General features: G+C 51.3%; 1 protein-coding gene across 1 annotated transcript; it reads right to left on the bottom strand.

Annotated features, from left to right (window-relative positions):
• Window positions 1-1,276: 1,276 nt before the first annotated feature.
• Window positions 1,277-17,637, bottom strand: TMEM115 (transmembrane protein 115). Its single transcript, XM_073352561.1, has 2 exons — window positions 16,453-17,637; window positions 1,277-2,969 (listed from the first exon to the last, which is right to left on the bottom strand). Exons 1-2 carry the CDS (start codon window positions 17,304-17,306, stop codon window positions 2,750-2,752), a joined length of 1,074 nt encoding a protein of 357 aa, XP_073208662.1. The 5' UTR covers window positions 17,307-17,637; the 3' UTR covers window positions 1,277-2,749.
• Between the last annotated feature and the right edge of the window lie 1,225 nt (window positions 17,638-18,862).

The following is an 18,862-nucleotide window of genomic DNA, read 5'->3' as shown; positions in this document are numbered from 1 at the left end:
CGACGGCCGTGCACGCGGCACATGTACACCTAATTGGAATCGATATGAGCAAGCACTCGAAGAACTGCACCTCTCTGAGCCTTTAGCACACCTGTCTCTCGCCATGGGCCCCCTCAGGGAGTCTACTCACTCTGGACCCCCAGAGCCTCCACACCCAGAGGGAATAGTGCAATCCTGATCTCTAGACCAGAACGACTCTCAGTCAGCGTAAAACAGGAGGGTTTATTGAGCATCTGAACACAGCATAGGAAACTCTCTGGGCCCTCAAGCCTGGCTGCCCTCAGCACAGTACATCTGAGTCTCCCCTGCATCCAGGTGGGCTCTGCCTGCTCTCTCTCTCCAGTCCAGAGACCGCGGCATCTGATATCACCTGCCCCCAAGCCCCACCTCTGTCCTTTGTCTTCTATCCAGGTAAACAGGGTCACCTGGGACTCCTCTCAGCCGTCCTTTGTTCCCCACTGGCTGGAACCAGCTGATCAGGTCACCAGGGTCCACTCTTTCTACAGCCCATTCCTCCCACTGGCCAGAACTGGCTGTGACTCCCGAGCTGGGCCTCCCGGTCACCAGTCGCTGGGGTATCCATTCTCTCGGGCTTTGGCCAGGGTGCCAAGTTGTCACTGGTCCTCTAACAACAAATTCCCTCTCCCATCACTTTGTTAAACCAGTAACACCCAGGGAAACTGAGTCCCACCCCCTTTGAAACCATTGAAAAAAAAAATCAAGAAAATCCCCCACTTTGTTACACCTAACCCACAGGATTTCCTGTTATTCCAACCTGAACCCCCACCTTTCATAGCACCATCATATGGTGCTCCCCCATCACTCTAACCCTGGGGCTCTCAGAGACTGAAAACCACCATGTGACTAAATGGGGGACTAAGATGAGACCCACTGAATTAGTTTCTCAAGGGCCTGAGTGAGGATCTAAGCATGGCTTGCTAGAGATGAGCACCCAGCCCCCAAATTCCTCTGCTACCAATGCCAACCAAACCCCAGGAGCCCTCGCCCCCAGCTCTCATCTTGGCAGAGCCAGCCTCTTGTCCCGTGCTCTAGCAGACATCTAGACTAAAGAGGCAGCCACACTTAAACAGAAGGCTCAACAGCAGCTCAGAGAAACACACAGCTTGAAAACTTCTGCCACACATTAGGATGGGACTTGGACTTACTGGTGATGTAGGGATCAGAGCAGATAAGTGAAACAAAATGAAATGGAAGGGTGACCCTCCACACGAGACCTGGGCTTTGGGTGATCTACAAACTAAAGTGAGAGGCACTCTTTGAAATAATTGTTTATTGATACTGAAATTCCCGTATGTTTATTTCTCAGTTGACAAAACCTTCTTGTGTGGCTCTTTAAAAAAAGTCATCACATATGCACACTCCTCAATTTGGTAGCTGCCTCCCAGGGAAGTATACAAGCTGGAGTGGCATGGTCTTGTGGGGCTGGTTCTCAAGGAAAGCTTTTCCAGATTAAGTGCTCCCCACCCCTACCCTCCAAAAAAGCCCATCAGCACAGAGGAGGGGAAAAGGAGAGGGGAAACCAACATTTTAATCAAAGGGAGGGGAAAAAACAGAAAGAAGAATTGTCAAGAGCCCCACCATAAAACAGATTTGCAATCTGACAAAGAATCAATGCACAGATGATTCATCCAAGCAGCAGTGAACGCGCAGGTCCCACCCAGTTCAGAGGCTGCGTTACAATTTAAATCACCGCAAAAGAAATTGGAGAAAAAACAAAGTAGCAATAACACAAATGAAATTAAACCCCTCTAGGACTCCCACAGAAAGACTAGGGTTGATGTATGTCCATGGACTAGTCTCAAAGCTCTGTGGCCCCAGGCTTTTCAGTCAATAATTCATGGTAGGCAACTGCAGCAAGAGAGTGGTATTAAGCACTTACTTTGTAGCTAAACAGGCTTATCTAATGATCATAGCAAATTCCCAACTCAGGAATTCATCTTAGTCAGTTCTTGCCAGATAATCGGGGCCAGAGGGGAAAGGGTTAATATAGCAAAGGGATTAAGAAAAATTTCCTGCTCCTCAGAGCAGTAAGAAAACTAACTTTGAAAGGGAAAAAGGAAGTTGCAGGGTACTTTTAACAACCACCACCACAAAAGTAAAAGAGAGAAAGTACTGTATCACTTGCTGAGTTTGCTCTCTGGGATGCTGTGAGGGTCATCTAGTGGTCTAGCACACAGGCTTCAAAATCAGGACCTGACCAACCATGTACATGGCAAATCCTGAGGCCGGATGACACCAATGCCTCTGCCCAGACAGTGCCACAGCCACTACTGAGGTGTACACAGTCAGCTAGCTCCAGTGGTGGCTACTGGCAGAGGCGGCCAGCGTAAGGCCTCTCTGGACAGAACAGTCCACGTTCTGTGCTGAAGAGACATGTGAGTCCACCCCCCTCGGTGGTTGATGCCCAGCCCTGATTAGTGTCTTTGAGGAACCTCACATCACCATAGAAAAAAGCGAATGAGAACCAGAGCCCCAGCAGGAGAGAGAGCCCTTCCAAGGAGCCAGCATTGGCTAACAGTTACCACCCAGAGACAGTCTAGAGACACGGCATCAGCCAACTGTGGCTATTAAATGCTGGAATGAGGTAGCCCTCTCCCCTCGAGGTTGCTGGAGGGGTCCCCCTGCTCCCTGCAGACAGCATCACTGGGGAGCAGAGAGGAGTGAGAGAAGATATGAGGGATCACTCTGACACACAGAGATGGGGAAGGGGAGGTGGTGTGTTCACAGGTCACAGCTGAGGGGAGGCGTCCTCAAAGGTGATGAGACTGGACTCCTGGCTGGCTCCTTTCCCTGCAGCACTGGCATCCCGGCTACTTTGGCTCTTCTCAGGGAGCAGCGGGCTGTCCGCCTTGGCACTTCCCTCATCCTCATTGTCCTCCATGCTGGGCCACGCTGACTGGTCCTCCACGCGTTTCAACCGCTCATTCAGTGCCTTCAGGGCGAGTTGTCTGCAGGACAAGGATGGACAGGGTTAGTGCAGGATCAGCTTCAGACACTCCCAGGGAGACAGGACAAAGTACGTGTTACAGCATGCTGGGCACTTCATGGGTATTTGGGGGGTGGGGGGAGATCTCCCAATGCTTCTATTGACCATCTGTCCAGCCCAAATCACCACTAGGGTGGGAGCAAAAGAACTCCAATACAATAGCCCTGCTCAGTTCCCCCCCCCCCACTCTCCTTTTGCTGCATTTCTGCCCCACTTCCTCTGGTTCAGTCTCTGAGTGGCTACTGTTCCCCACACACCTCCTGCTGGCTCATAACTCTCTCCACCAAACCTGCATGCAAGCTCTCCATCCCTCTCGCTTCAGGTGTATCTCCCTTTTATTCTGGCTGCTACTTCTCCCAGTCTGTGACAGGTTTACGGTTTAGTCCAGCCCCATCTGCTCATCACCCCATGGCAGAGCACCCTCAGCAGCAGCAAAGAGTTAAGGATGTGTCTCTGCACCTCCTCCACACCACCTATCTCCAGGAGAGGCAGTAGGGTTTTTGTGTCAGTTTCACTTGGCTGCTCTTGCGTGGGAGATGCTATGGGCAGTAGTGAATGCACCAACACAGTCCTTCTTAGTGGGTATGCCTTGCAGGGGAATTTCACAGTGCAGAGGCCTACGTGCCAGGGAAATGCAGAGCTCCTGCAGTTACTCCCCAGATCTAGCCACCAGTAAGCACAGACCCTCCTGTGGCTATGTCTTGGATAGCCTTGCTAAGATCTGAACAGATCAGGATCTCCTGAAAGGTAGCAACCCACCAGGTTAGGCCATCAACACGAAGAACCACATTTGGTAAAAACACCGCTGAATGGGATTTGGGAGGTTCTCCCAAGGAAGAGAATCTTTCAGGATCTTGGCTTCAGTCAGGACAGCATCTGAACCAAGACCCTCTTCCTGCTGCCCTCCCCAAGTATGGTCAGTTGCACTTATGGGTATATCCCTTGCGAATGCAGCATTGATATGAGACCCATGAGATTGGCAGAGACCACCTTTTACTATATGTCTGAATGCTCCTACAGGGCCCTGATCCTAACTGAGACTTGTAGGCACTATTGATTAGTAATAAATACTAATAGGGACTGGGCAGCGATTCTGTGATCCAGTTTAGGCAATAGAAGGATTTCAGCCAGTCTGAACACAGAAGAGAACATTCTCCTCCCACACACTACACTGAAATCTTCAGAGACAAAGGACAAAGATTTCAAACACTGGCCTCTGAATTAGGGCCCCTAGGTCCTCACTGGGAGCTCACAGTGGCTCCTAAGATGTGTATTTGGACAATCTGACTGGTTGGAGAGTCAACCCCTTCCTCCCTGGTCCTTCCACCTAACTCCTGCCCCCAAACGGACACTGCTGGAGTCCTAGAAGGCAGCACGACCAAACTGCAGCTTCCCTTCATTATTAGTATGATGTCATTTGAAATATGGTGCTGGCAGAGAAGCAGACAAGGTAAGAGAAGCAGCTTATCGAATGCCTCAGCTTATCGAATGTAGCGTTAGATCACTCAGGAGTACTGTTCAGTGCCACCGTTACTCTTCTGCTGATAACATTATCCCCCCCCCCTTTTCTGGGATTAATGTCAGCTCATCAGCTGAGGTCAAGCCCCCACCCTTCTGAAGGGAAATTCTGAAGAGCGTGGGAGTGTGTGTAGAATATATGCATGCCAGGAGATTACATTTGGTGCAGGCCTGGGGGCATCCTGTGCCCCCATCTGCCCTGTGTTAACCAATGTCCACCCCCTCCTGGGAGAATCTTCCCTAGGTTGCTCCTACACAAACTGCTTCCCCCAAGCATGCTGGCAGGAAATGCAACTGTCATTATGCAAGTATGCATCCGATGAAGTGAGCTGTAGCTCACGAAAGCTTATGCTCAAATAAATTGGTTAGTCTCTAAGGTGCCACAAGTATTCCTTTTCTTTTTGTGGAGTGAAACTGGCATCATCCTTATCAGTTTTACTCCTGCTGCCACTGGGGTAGGAGGGACACAGGCTTCATCCTGAGGCATAGGGAGGTAAGAGACTGAAGAGGAAGAGAGAAAGAAAGGAGGTGGAGGAGACTGACAGGTCAGAGGGTGCAGCACACATTGGCCAGTGGTTTCTTGTTCTTTGGGCCAGAAGAGGCTGGGAGAGCTCTTGACACAGTGCAATCATTGCCTAGGGGTGGGAAGTGCCATTTCAGGCAACGCTCTCCCATCTAGCTGCCCCCAGCTGGGAGAAAGGGTCTTTGAAGGGGAAGGAGTAAAGGTAGCCTAGGAGATACCACTGCTGGATAAATATAAAATTACAGATTAGAGATAGTTTAAATCTGATTAATGAAATATATCCATGTTGTAAAGAGACCCTGACTAGCAAGTAGAAGGAATACCTTGAAACAATGAGTCATAAGGCCAGAGGGAATGAAGTGTGGAGGACGTCTGGTTCAAAGACTAACTGATGAGATAAGGGGACGTTTCTAAAAAGGCGGCCTCTGACCCATACAGGTCATAGCGGATGATTTTAAATAAAATGAACAGAATCGGTCTTAAAATGAGCCAACATGGCCCTTCCCACTCCCCACACCAGTGTGAAAGCTTATGTGAGCCCCGGTGCATTGAAAAACTGTTAGTCCGCAAGAAGCAGGGGAGGCAAAGCCTTGAGGATTGTAAATATTATCTGGATTAAGATTGGAAATAAGGATGAAGTATCTCCAACTGGTTTTTAGCTAAGGTCAGTAACTGGCAATGACATCTCTTGTTTGTTGAAGGGCAGCAAAAGTAAACTCTTAAAAGGTTCATTGCTAGCATCTGCCTGACTATGTTGGAGCAGACCAATATGGGTCTAAGCACTCTTGGGTTTAGCCCATTGAGTGTAAATATCTTGATCAAATGCTTATGTGTTGTTACTGTATTGGGTGTAGTAAATTGCTTATTATTTAGGCTTGTTAGGCATGTTCAAAGCAATTGTATAAACACCATTTGGGCTTTGGATTTAATAAAGGAATTTATGGTCTAACTAGCATTGTAATAATACCTTGCGCAAAAATTAATAATTCCAACACCACCCACAAAAACAAGAAGGGAGTGGTGAGACAGTAGCAGAGAAGCAAGAAGAGAGGGAAAGGCAGAAACAAGGACCCAAGACAAAGGCCTGTTAAACAGAGAAACCCATCTCTAGAGCTGTCTTTTCCCACCCCATGTATCCAAGGTAATTTAACCCTCATTGCAGCAGGAAGCCAGACCAGAGAAGTTAAGATATATGAAGCCAAACGGGTGCTTTATCTATTCTACATCAAAACAAGGACATTTGTTTTCCAAGTCAGTAATGGATTACAATGCAACCCTCACTGCAAGCCCCTTGCAGAGAGTCTGCTCTGAATCTGCACTGGCCATTGACTCACACTTGCTGTGCCACATTATCTAGGAGCGCTCACTGTCTACTGGGAAATTATGCTGCATGGTGCAAGATGCAGCACGAGACACATTCCAGCTCTGAGTCATTTCTGTTCACTGCCCAGCCACAGTCCAAGAGCCTGCCAAATTTACTTATTGGCTAGAAGGAGGGGAGGAAACAATTGTCTCTTCCCTAGAGGCAAGTTCCCTCCAGGACATGGCTGAGGTATACTGACAAGGTAACTGTGGCTGGGGAGTTTGCACTGCTGCTGCTCATCAGATCCCCATTTCTGTGGGTCGAGTCTCCTGGGCTCTCAAGCTGGCTGCTTTCTCCAGTGCTAAAGTTGCTTTAAAACGTAACCTGGTGTATGTATCCAAAGGGAACAACTCCACATGAGTGCCTGGGACAAGGACGGACTAGACCAGGGATTGGCAAACTTTTTGGCCCAAGGGCCACATCTGGGTATGGAAATTGTATGGCGGGCCATGAATGCTCTTGAAATTGGGGGTTGGGAGGGGGTGAGAGCTCTGGCTGGGGTGCAGGCTCTGGAGTGGGGCCAGAAATGAGGAGTTCAGGGTGCGGGAGAGGGCTCTGAGCTGGTGCAGAGGGTTGGGGTGCGGGTGGAGAGGGATCTGGCTGCAGGTGCAGGCTATGGAGTGGGGCTGGGGATGAGGGGTTGGGGGTGCAGGAGGTTGTTCCAGGCTAGGATGGAGGGGTTTGGAGGGAGGGAGGGGGATCAGGGGTGGGGAAGGGGGTTGGGGCGCAGGAGGGGGATCGGGGTGTAGGCTCTGGGTGGCACTTACCTCAAGCAGCTCCCAGAAGCAGCGGCATGTCCCCTCTGAAGCTCCTACATGGAGGTGCAGCCAGGCAACTCTGCACGCTGCCCTGTCCGCAGGCGCCATCCCTGCAGCTCCCAATTGGCCACAGTTCCCGGCCAATGGGAGCTGTGGGGGCAGCGCTTGGGGTGGGGGCAGCGTGCGGAGCCCCCTGGCTACTCCTACGTGTAGGAGCTGGAAGGAGGACATGCCGCTGCTTCTGGGAGCTGCACGGAGTGGCGCAAGCCCCCGACACCACTCCCCAGCTGGAGTGCCGGAGGGGGGCAAGCCCCAGGCCCTGCTGCCCAGCAGGAACTCGAGGGCCGGATTAAAATGTCTGGAGGGCTGGATGTGGCCCCCGGGCCATAGTTTGCCCATCCCTGGACTGGACAGAATTTAGCAGGTCTGCGGTAACTGCATGAGACTCAGTGCAACACCAACATGAGCCACAGGCCTAAGCCTGTTCCAGATCCCACCGTACCTCACCATCTTAATAGGACCCACCTGAGATTTCCTCCTCAGCTCATACACAAAGACACCACCAAATGAGAGTACTTGGAACCTGGGTCGGCTGGAGAAAGAGGAAGCACTTGAACCAGCAACATGCGCCATTGTTATTGCTCTCCCAGAGCTGGTTTAGTGGAAAGCAAACTGTCCCACCTTCTCTGAGGCAGGGCAGGGGCCAGGCAGGTCTAGACCCACCCATAGCTAAAGGCCTGTCCCCTCAATTACAGGAGAGGAAGCACTAGATCCAGGCTACAATTAATTGCTGGGGACAACCAAAGAGAAAACAGGAATGGGCTTGAGATTAAAGGCTGGAAATCAAGGAACCAGAAGGGGACGCAGAGCAGAGCACCCCAGACAGCACCACCACTCCTCAAAGGCATCCCAGGAATCAGTAGACACTGCCCAGAGATATAAGCGGACAAGAAATAGGCCCCACAGGCACAGAGCACCCTTCCTCTCCCCCACTCCCAGCCCCCCCGCCCACAGCCAGCTTTCTTCTCCTGGTACGATGGATGGTCATCTTGGCTAGCACCAAGAGGAAGCTGACAAGCAGGTCCCGTGACATCGTGGGGCCGTGGATGGGTTGTGCAAGAATCAGATTCAGGGAAAAGTGCAACCAGAACCTCAGTAAGAGGTTTTGGAGGAGCCAGAAGAGGGGCTGCAACCTGACACATTCTGTATACACGTGCGCCAGGGTCTCCCTCTCCCCACAAAAGGAACAGGTGTAGGGGGAAGTTTGTGAATCATGCCAGGTACACAACAGTGCTCACGACACTGTGGAGGAGTCACATCCCCAGTGGGCTGTGAGATCAAAGTGGAGCACAGACTGGTTCTTCACCCTCAGCAGGTGGCAGCAGGCCCTGCCACTTGGTGTCAGAGTGGAACCAAAGGGTGAATAAGTGGATAGTATGAAGCATGAGCATGTACAGATGTTTCCTGGTCCTGGTTCAGAGGTGGACCAACTGGCTGGATGTCGTTCAGCCAACTTAGATAGCATGTCGGGGGCAGCTGAGGAGGCTCATGGGGCAGGGGCCTGATGAGGAGTTCTGGAGGGCTCGGGTGAGTGGAGAGCACTCATCTACAGGACCCACTCGAAGAAAGTAAGAGAAGCAGGAGGCTAGGCTGCCCTCACTTCATGACAGGAAGGGCAGAAAAGGTGGGGGAGTTGCATTGTACATAAAAGAGCAGTACGGCTGCTCAGAGCTCCGGTATGAAACTGCAGAAAAACCTGAGAGTCTCTGGATTAAGTTTAGAAGTGTGAGCAACAAGGGTGATGTCATGGTGGGAGTCTGCAATAGACCACCAGACCAGGGGGATGAGGTGGACGAGGCTTTCTTCCGGCAACTCATAGAAATTACTAGATCACAGGCCCTGGTTCTCATGGGAGACTTCAATCACCCTGATATCTGCTGGGAAAGCAATACAGCGGTGCACAGACAATCCAAGAAGTTTTTGGAAAGTGTAGGGGACAATTTCCTGGTGCAAGTGCTGGAGGAACCAACTAGGGGCAGAGCTCTTCTTGACTTGCTGCTCACAAACCGGGAAGAATTAGTAGGGGAAGCTAAAGTGGATGGGAACCTGGGAGGCAGTGATCATGAGGTGGTTGAGTTCAGGATCCTGACACAAGGAAGAAAGGAGAGCAGCAGAATATAGACCCTGGAATTCAGAAAAGCAGACTTTGACTCCCTTAGGGAACTGAGGGGCAGGATCCCCTGGCAGAATAACATGAGGGGGAAAGGAGTCCAGGAGAGCTGGTTGTATTTTAAAGAATCCTTATTGAGGTTACAGGAACAAGCCATCCTGACGTGTAGAAAGAATAGTAAATATGGCAGGCGACCAGCTTGGCTTAACAGTGAAATCCTTGCTGATCTTAAACACAAAAAAGAATCTTACAGGAAGTGGAAGATTGGACAAATGACCAGGTAGGAGTATAAAAATATTGCTCAGGCATGCAGGAGGGAAATCAGGAAGGCCAAATCACACCTGGAGTTGTAGCTAGCAAGAGATGTTAAGAGTAACAAGCAGGGTTTCTTCAGGTATGTTAGCAACAAGAAGAAAGTCAAGGAAAGTGTGGGCCCCTTACTGAATGAGGGAGGCAACCTAGTGACAGAAGATGTGGAAAAAGCTAATGTACTCAATGCTTTTATTGCCTCTGTCTTCACGAACAAGGTCAGCTCCCAGACTACTGCACTGGGCAGCACAGCAAGGGGAAGAGGTGACCATCCCTCTGTGAAGAAAGAAGTGGTTCGGAACTAGTTAGAAAAGCTGGATGGGCACAAGTCCATGGGGCTGGATGCTCTGCGTCCGAGAGTGCTAAAGGAGTTGGTGCATGTGATTCCAGAGCCATTGGCCATTATCTTTGAAAATTCATGGTGATTGGGGGAGGTCCCGGACGACTGGAAAAGGCTAATGTAGTGCCCATCTTTAAAAAAGGGAAGGAGGAGGATCCTGGGAACTACAGGCCAGTCAGCCTCACCTCAGTCCCTGGAAAAATCATGGAGCAAGTTCTCAAGGAATCAATTCTGAAGCACTTAGAGGAGAGGAAAGTGATCAGGAACAGACAGCATGGATTCACCAAGGGCAAGTCATGCCTGACTAATCTAATTGCCTTCTGTGACGAGATAACTGGCTCTGTGGATGAAGGGAAAGCAGTGGATGTATTGTTTCTTGACTTTAGCAAAGCTTTTGACACGGTCTCCTACAGTATTCTTGTCAGCAAGTTAAGGAAGTATGGGCTGGATGAATGCACTATAAGGTGGGTAGAAAGCTGGCTAGATTGTCGGGCTCAATGGGTAGTGATCAATGGCTCCATGTCTAGTTGGCAGCCGGTATCAAGTGGAGTGCCCCAAGGGTCGGTCCTGGGGCCGGTTTTGTTCAATATCTTCATAAATGATCTGGAGGATGGTGTGGATTGCACTCTCAGCAAATTTGCGGATGATACTAAACTGGGAGGAGTGGTAGATACGCTGGAGGGGAGGGATAGGATACAGAAGGACCTAGACAAATTGGAGGATTGGGCCAAAAGAAATCTGATGAGGTTCAATAAGGATAAGTGCAGGGTCCTGCACTTAGGACGGAAGAACCCAATGCCCAGCTACAGACTAGGGACCGAATGGCTAGGCAGCAGTTCTGCGGAAAAGGACCTAGGAGTGACAGTGGACGAGAAGCTGGATATGAGTCAGCAGTGTGCCCTTGTTGCCAAGAAGGCCAATGGCATTTTGGGATGTATAAGTAGGGGCATAGCGAACAGATCGAGGGACGTGATCGTTCCCCTCTATTCGACATTGGTGAGGCCTCATCTGGAGTACTGTGTCCAGTTTTGGGCCCCACACTACAAGAAGGATGTGGATAAATTGGAGAGAGTCCAGCGAAGGGCAACAAAAATGATTAGGGGTCTGGAACACATGACTTATGAGGAGAGGCTGAGGGAGCTGGGATTGTTTAGCCTGCAGAAGAGAAGAATGAGGGGGGATTTGATAGCTGCTTTCAACTACCTGAAAGGGGGTTCCAAAGAGGATGGATCTAGACTGTTCTCAATGGTAGCAGATGACAGAACGAGGCGTAATGGTCTCAAGTTGCAGTGGGGGAGGTTTAGATTGGATATTAGGAAAAACTTTTTCACTAAGAGGGTGGTGAAACACTGGAATGCGTTACCTAGGGAGGTGGTAGAATCTCCTTCCTTAGAGGTTTTTAAGGTCAGGCTTGACAAAGCCCTGGCTGGGATGATTTAACTGGGAATTGGTCCTGCTTCAAGCAGGGGGTTGGACTAGATGACCTTCTGGGGTCCCTTCCAACCCTGATATTCTATGATTCTATGAACAGTGTGCCCTTTCTGCCAAGAAAGCTAATGGCATTTTGGGCTGTATAAGATGCCAGCAGATCGAGGGACGTGATCATTCCCCTCTATTCGACATCAGGGAGGCCTCATCTGGAGTACTGTGTCCAGTTTTGGGCCCCACACTACAAGAAGGACGTGGAAAAATGGGAAAGCGTCTAGCGGAGGGCAACAAAAATGATTAGGGGACTGGAACACATGACTTATGAGGAGAGGCTGAGGGAACTGGGATTCTTTAGTCTGCAAAAGAGAAGAATGAGGAGGGATTTGATAGCTGCTTTCAACTACCTGAAAGGGGGTTCCAAAGAGGATGGATCTAGACTGTTCTCAGTGGTAGCAGTTGATAGAACAAGGAGTAGTGGTCTCAAGTTGCAGTGCGGGAGGCTTAGGTTGGATATTAGGAAAAACTTTTTCATTAGGAGGCTGGTGAAGCACTGGAATGCGTTACCTAGGGAGGTGGTGGAATCTCCTTCCTTAGAGGTTTTTAAGGTCAGGCTTGACAAAGCCCTGGCTGGAATGATTGAGTTGGGGATTGGTCCTGCTTTGAGCAGGGGGTTGGACTAGATGACCTCCTGAGGTCCCTTCCAACCCTGATATTCTATGATTCATGGAGCATGACACAGGACATGCAGGGTTGGCAGCCCCATGCACCGGCCAAGGGGTCCACCCAGTCCCTCTGATCGTAATCCAGGAGGTCTCTGATTCTGGTGGTGCCAGCCAGGACAATCCTCTGGCATACCAGAGAGGACTCCACCACCTGCACACAGATATGGCGGGTTGCTTAGCAGCGGTTCTGTGAGGAGGTCCTCCCCCTCAGTGGCAGCTGCAGACCTGGTCCCCAAGACTGACTTGCAGGTCCTGAGGAGGTCCTGGGAAAAGACTGGCAGCTCAGAGAAGCCTCAGGGGAGACCTCTTGAGTGGAGGCAGAGCACAGGGGCTGCAGCTAGCACCTCTCTGAACAAATCAATTCACCCTAGGAAGCTTTAGTGAATCATGCTGAGACCCAGATGCTCTCTGATGTGACTAGAATATTGGTGTCAAGACATCAGCAGGGCAGGAATACCTATTTCCACCCTCACTGCAGGCACTCAGCTTCCACTGATGTCAACGGCAGCTTTGTACGTGGCACAGCTGCAAATCTGTGGCCTACCCTGGAAGAGAATTCTGCCTAGTTTTTAAAACCACTCCCCATGCCCTTTTCTCCTGTCTGCTTAAACCCATCACAGACTTAGGACAGAGAGCTGCTTCTGCAGAGGGACTGTTCACATCAGCCTCTTCACTGCTTTGCCTAGTGCCCATGTCCACAGCCATCTGCAGTCCTCATTGCCATTGTCTATACACCCCACGTTAGTCAGAAAGGCCAAAGCAACTGGGCTCTGTGAGAGTCAAGCTGTGTGGGTCCAGGAAGGGACTGAAGGATTTCAGATACAACTACTGCGCAGGCACTTAGGGCTCCCAGTGGCTCACCCTAACAGAAAGGCTGGTCATATGCCCTCTCCGCTCCCACAAGGCATATGCACCTCTGCCTGTTTAAGCAAATGATGTGTCACCAGGGAGGGAGACTCCAGAGAAAAAACACCCACATCAAGGAAACTGACTCTCTGGGTAAAACACTCAGCGTGGAGCTCAGAACAAGCCACAGGGGCAAGGGGCTGCAGTGCCCACATGGTCTGCACCTGCTCCAGAGTTAGCCATTCTAAAAGGCCAGGGAGCAGGTGTACTCTTATCTGTACCCCATCACATGAGCAGGATCAACCCTCTATCCTGAAACACGAAGCTTTCATTTAAAATTCAGCCAGCAGTCATTGTGAGGCAATAGCGTCAGCACTTCTGGATGAGCTACGAGAAGCCAGCTTGACAGCCAGCTCTGAGGAGGAGGAAAAGATGATCTGGCTAGCAGGACATTTCAGAAGCCCAATCCAGCCCAACATTGCAGGCAGCTAGGAAGGTAATATGAAGCTGAGAAGAGCTTTCCTCCACACAGAAGGGCTGGATTTCCAACCCTGAAGAAAGCTCAGATCTAGGGCATCAGCAAATATGTACAGATGGTTTTTATTATAAGTTCTGCAACTGCACTGGAGCCAAACCCTCCCTTTCCCCTCTAGGCTTCCTCCCTCAGTTCTCCAAACCTAAGCAAAACAAAGCATCAGCCTACCCCAAGAATACACCTTGACTACAGTGCATCCTATAATGCTCTGGATACCTGGCATTGGCAGCTGTTGCGGAAATGGGGAGTGCAATGGGGGGATTCATAGCAGAGGGCACATAGCAACGAGCTGAACTGTCAGTGCATGTTGTATTCTAGTTATTTGTTTTCCTGCACTAAAAATGTTCTCCACCCGGACATGCAATCTCATTTCAGCTCCTTCCCTCCCCTCTAGCAGGATCCTCCACATCTCCAGTACTCCTAGCAGGACTCCTCCACTTTAATCCCTCCTGGCCGGTGATGCCACCTTCTGACAGCGGCTACCTATGAACATTCCTACTTAACCTGCCAGTGGAGGGACAGAGGGGTCCTCTCTCCACTGCACTTTTATCCTCAATCCCAACAGACCATCTGCAACCAAGAAACCATACAGTTGGGTGGGGATTTAACCCTTCGCCAACTCTCTTTTATCCTCAACTGATATAACAAAAGTCTGTTCCACAGCACAAAGCAATACATTATGACTTCTGCTTTAGGGAATGGCCACACAGTTGAATGCCAGGTGGAAAGCACCTGAGGCTGGGCAGCTACCTAGAAGGCCCAGAAAAGGCTTGAATAGAGACTGGGAGTGGATGTGTCATTACACAAAGTAAAACTATTTCCCCATGTTTATTTCCTGCCCCCACTGCTCCTCGGACATTCCTGTTAACTACAGGAAATGGCCCACCTTGATTATCACTACAAAAGGTTTTCTCTCCCCCCACCCTCGCTGGTAATAGCTCATCTTAAGTGATCACTCTCCTTACAGTGTGTATGATAACACCCATTTTTTCAGGTTCTGTGTGTATATAAATCTCTTCACTGTATTTTCCACTGAATGTACCCGATGAAGTGAGCTGTAGCTCACGAAAGCTTATGCTCAAATAAATTGGTTAGTCTCTAAGGTGCCACTAGTACCCCTTTTAGTGTTACCTTGTCCATTACATTGAGCCTTCATTAACAAGAACATGATTAGTTGGCAGCTCTTTTCAGCAGGTTCTTAGCTCCATTTCACATTGTATACTCCAAGCTGGGGTTGAGACTTATTTAAGCAAATCTTCCCTGAACAGCCTGTGGGAAATTACCAACTGAGCAGCCGTGGAGATGTGGCAGCTGCTCAGGTTACTGCCACCTCTCTAGCTCTAGCAGAAGCTTGAATCAGTTACCATTATTCGAAGCCCTATCTCCCCCAAACAGGACTAACCTGAATACAGGGAAATGTTTACACTGAAGACAATAAAATGTGAAGGTTTCTTGCCTCACTCGCTTTCGAAACTCATGAAACACACAATCAGATTGCACAGGAGGTACAGTCAACTGAGAAGTTAAAGGGAATGTGTGCAAAATCTGACCATGAATAAAACAGTTCATGAAAACAAATTTACAATAGTGTTTGCAATTTTTCTTTTTAAATAGTTTGCCATTGAGTTCAAACCCAACCAGCTGCCTGGGTTCAAAAATCCAGGAAATGAAAGCGACTAGAAATGGTGAAACTGACTCAGCTCATTCTCTTCCCCATTTGGGAAAAGGGAGAAAGAGTAAACTAGCATGACTGGCAAAGAGCAAAATAAGGCCCCAGTCATGTGGAGACTCATGAACCTTCAGCCCACTGATTTCAACAGGAATATTCTTGCACTTAAAGTTAAGCATGTGCACAAGGACTACATTATTAAAATGGCAAGGATCTAAGCCATGTATTAGGAACAAAGTTAATATTTTTTAAAAAGGAAGGTTCAACAGCTTCCCTTGAATTCTTAAATGGGAATGATGAGAAGGCTCCCACTTCTAAAGTGAGCTCCAGTGCTGATGGAATGTTCTGGTTCGATACTCAGAAGGTCCCTTTCCTTGGGTGGTTGTATTTTTCTTTTTTTTCTTTTCTTTTTTTTTTTTTTTGCAGGTGGTGGGGAGAGAAGAATAGTAAGAGGTGAACTAAAAGGATTGCCACCTGCTGACCTCAGGATTTCATTCCCCTTAAGAGACCTTGTCTGTAGAAGGATCCCCCTCAGAACTTCTTGTGGTTACCATCGCTGAAGTTTCACTAGCAATAGCAATGGTTGGAGTGCTACTGTGCACAAGGCATGAGTGTTTTTAACAGTGTGTGAGTAGATCTGCTCTCAGTAGAACCAGATGACATTAGGCCCTAAAATGCAGCTGTCCCTCACCAGGGCCTCCATTGCTGCTGTCACTAGTAGGGCTGCAACAGGGAAAAAATCCTAGCGCAGACAATAGTTGATGGCTCCCCAATGTCAGATTCAGGGGGTAAACACAGAGCCCTGAATTCAGATTGAGAAAGTCAAGTAAAGGAGGGGCAGATTTTCAAACATTCCCTTTTTAAAAAATAGTCCTTGTGATAGTGGTCCCCAACCTTTCTGTGGGAATAGCACATTCCTATTCCCAGAAGACTGTGGCGGGCGCCAGACACCCCGTTGCTGAAATGCTGCCGAGAAACAGCAACGCTTCTTGGCGGCATTTCAGCAGGCGGTTCTCCGGTGGCGGCATGGTGTCTTGTGGGCGCACACAACTGCCCCGGCGGGCGCCATTGCTCCCGCGGACACCGCGTTGGGGACCCCTGCCTTATAACATTTAAACCTAGACATAGTCATTTGAAACCAAGCAGTTTTGTTGTCTTATTAAAACTCATCTTAGTTCTCCTTTAGTAGGTATCTAGCACTGGGTATGCTACATGAACTCATGATCTCTAACCACACAATATATTTCAAGGGAACATACAATACCTTCTCCTCTCAGCATCCTGCGGGTCTGTTCCAGGCAGGCTGATAGTGATGGATGAAGGAGCACCCACATCATAACGCTTCACTGTTTTCCGACAAACTTTTACCTTCACCAAGATGCCATGCACCAAGTTGGCCACCAAACCAATCACGGGCTGCAGGATCTCGGGGAAGAACGTGGCAAAGGCAAAGTGGTCCGACATATCTCCACGTCCCCTACTGTGCCGCTGGTAGAAACGAAGATAGATCCAGCTGGAGAGGACCCCAAAGCCATAAGAAGCCAACAGGTTGCTTTCAATTAGGGTGGTCAGCCTCAGAACAGCCAGGATAAGGAGTAAGAGCATAGGGACCACTTTCATCCGCACCTGGGGCACCTTCAGGACAGTGCTGTCGCCCATGGTCTGCTTGAGGGCCACTAAGACTCCACCAAGGAAGCCCAGCATGCCGTGGATGCGAACAGTAAACAGGTACAAGAGATTGAAGGAACCCACGTAGGTGAGAAAGTAGGCAAAGGCTCCCAGAAGCCCCACTGAGATATTCACAACTGCAAAGAAGATCAGGAGCTCCAGTGCTCCCCACAGGGGCTCCAGCAGCCTACCAGCCAGCACTACTGTGGCCAGGCTCACACCAACGTCCCAGACATGCTTCTCCACCACACTGTGTGTGGCCAACGTCCAGATCCAAAAGTTGGGTGGAAAGAGGTAACCAGGAGTCACGCCGAGCCCGAACACCGTGTCCACAGCAAAGGATAGAAGGTAGAGCAGGATGACAGTGGCACAGATGGACTTCACTACCACACTGGTGCTGGCCAGCACAGCTAGAAAATGCTGCCGGGCTACTGGGAGGTACCGGTTCATGTTGAATCTCTTCCCACACACACCTTCGCTGAACCAGTCAGGGGCCTTGATCTGATACTTTTTGGGGAGTCATGCATCCAGAAGCCCCCTCTCCAACTCTTCCTCAATATGGATAGAGTGGACCTCAGTCCTGACACCGGCCACCACAGGCCCCGGGAGAGGGGGGACGACAGAGCCTCTCCGCCCTGCTGATCAGCCTCCCCGGAATGGCACAGCAGGGGACCGTTACCCTGCCTACCAGAGAAGCCAAGAGGGACGAGCCCAGATTCTCTTGGCCCTGCCACCCAAAATGCTCAGATACCCCAGAGCCCACTGGAGTCCCTCCACCCCACCCCCCTGCACGCCGTTACCCCACCGCCGCTCGTCCGCCCCACCCCGTGCCCCCTGCCTGTCCTGCCCCGCTCGTCCGTGCCCCTTGCCCCGGTTACACCACCCCCCGCTCGTCCGCCCCACCCTGTGCCCCCTGCCCCCGGTTACGCCACCCCCTGCTCGTCCGCCCCACCCTGTGCCCCCTGCCCCCGGTTACACCACCCCCCGCTCGTCCCTTACGCCAGCGGGCGGGGCAGAGCCCGGCTCCCCTTGGCCGTGTGCGCACGGGCGGGGGTGGCCGGGTCCCTGGGCCTGCCCCTCACGCCCCGCTTCACCTCAGGGGGCTGGCCGGCCTGCCCCGGGCCCGACCCCGCAGGCCTCACTCAGCCTCGCCGCCCCCCGACCCCGCCTCCCGCCCGGCTGCGGCCCCGCTCGACACCCCACGCCGCTGAGCGCTCCCCCGGGCCAGGCCGCGGCCGCCTCAGTCACTCACTCCCCCGCCGAGAGGCGACACGGACAAACACGGCACTGCGCCTGCACGCCGCCCTCGGGGCCCGCCCGGTGCACGCCGGGAATTCGAGTCTCGAGGCTGGGCACTGCCACGGGACGCAACGGGGAGAAGAACGACACGTCCCAGCATGCACCGGGCTGGCCGGAACCAGGGCCGCCGTTGGCGAAAAGGGTGCTGGGGGGTGTAGTTTTGGGTGGAGGTGGAGTTCTCCAGGGCAGGGGGAAGCTGGCCCGTGCGCTCGCTCAGAGCGTGTCTCCACGAGCAGCCCGCAGGGGCTGGGGGGAGGGGAGCACAGCGCGGGATGTGGCTGCCCCAGGGCAGCACGAGCCACACCGGCCAGCGGCTCCCTGTGCGCCCAGGCTCGGGACAGGGCCTCAAAGCAGAATCCCAGCCCTGACCTAGGGAGCTGGGGGCCGGTAGGGGCCCAGGGGTGGGGAAATGGGACCTGCCTCGCCCCCTCCTGCAGCCGCACCGCTGGGCAGCCTCTGCAGCAGGGAACGGGTCTAGTGATGTAGGTAAACTAGGGACACCAGATAGCAAGTGTGAAAAATCAGGACACCTTTTCGGGGATGGGGAGTAGTAGTTGCGTATATAAAAGAAAGCCCCTAATATCGGGATGTCTGGTCACCCTAAGGTAAACCCAGGCAGTGAGGTGTGATGGAACTGCAAACCTGGGTGCCCCATGCTCCCCGGGCAGCGGGACACCCGCCTCCTGGGAGAGGGGACAGACTGGGAA

The sequence above is a fragment of the Lepidochelys kempii genome, chromosome 7, assembly GCF_965140265.1.
Source record: "Lepidochelys kempii isolate rLepKem1 chromosome 7, rLepKem1.hap2, whole genome shotgun sequence".
Taxonomy (NCBI): Eukaryota; Metazoa; Chordata; order Testudines; family Cheloniidae; genus Lepidochelys; species Lepidochelys kempii.
Note: the sequence above shows the minus strand (reverse complement) of the source record. Positions and strands in the feature narration are given on the sequence as shown.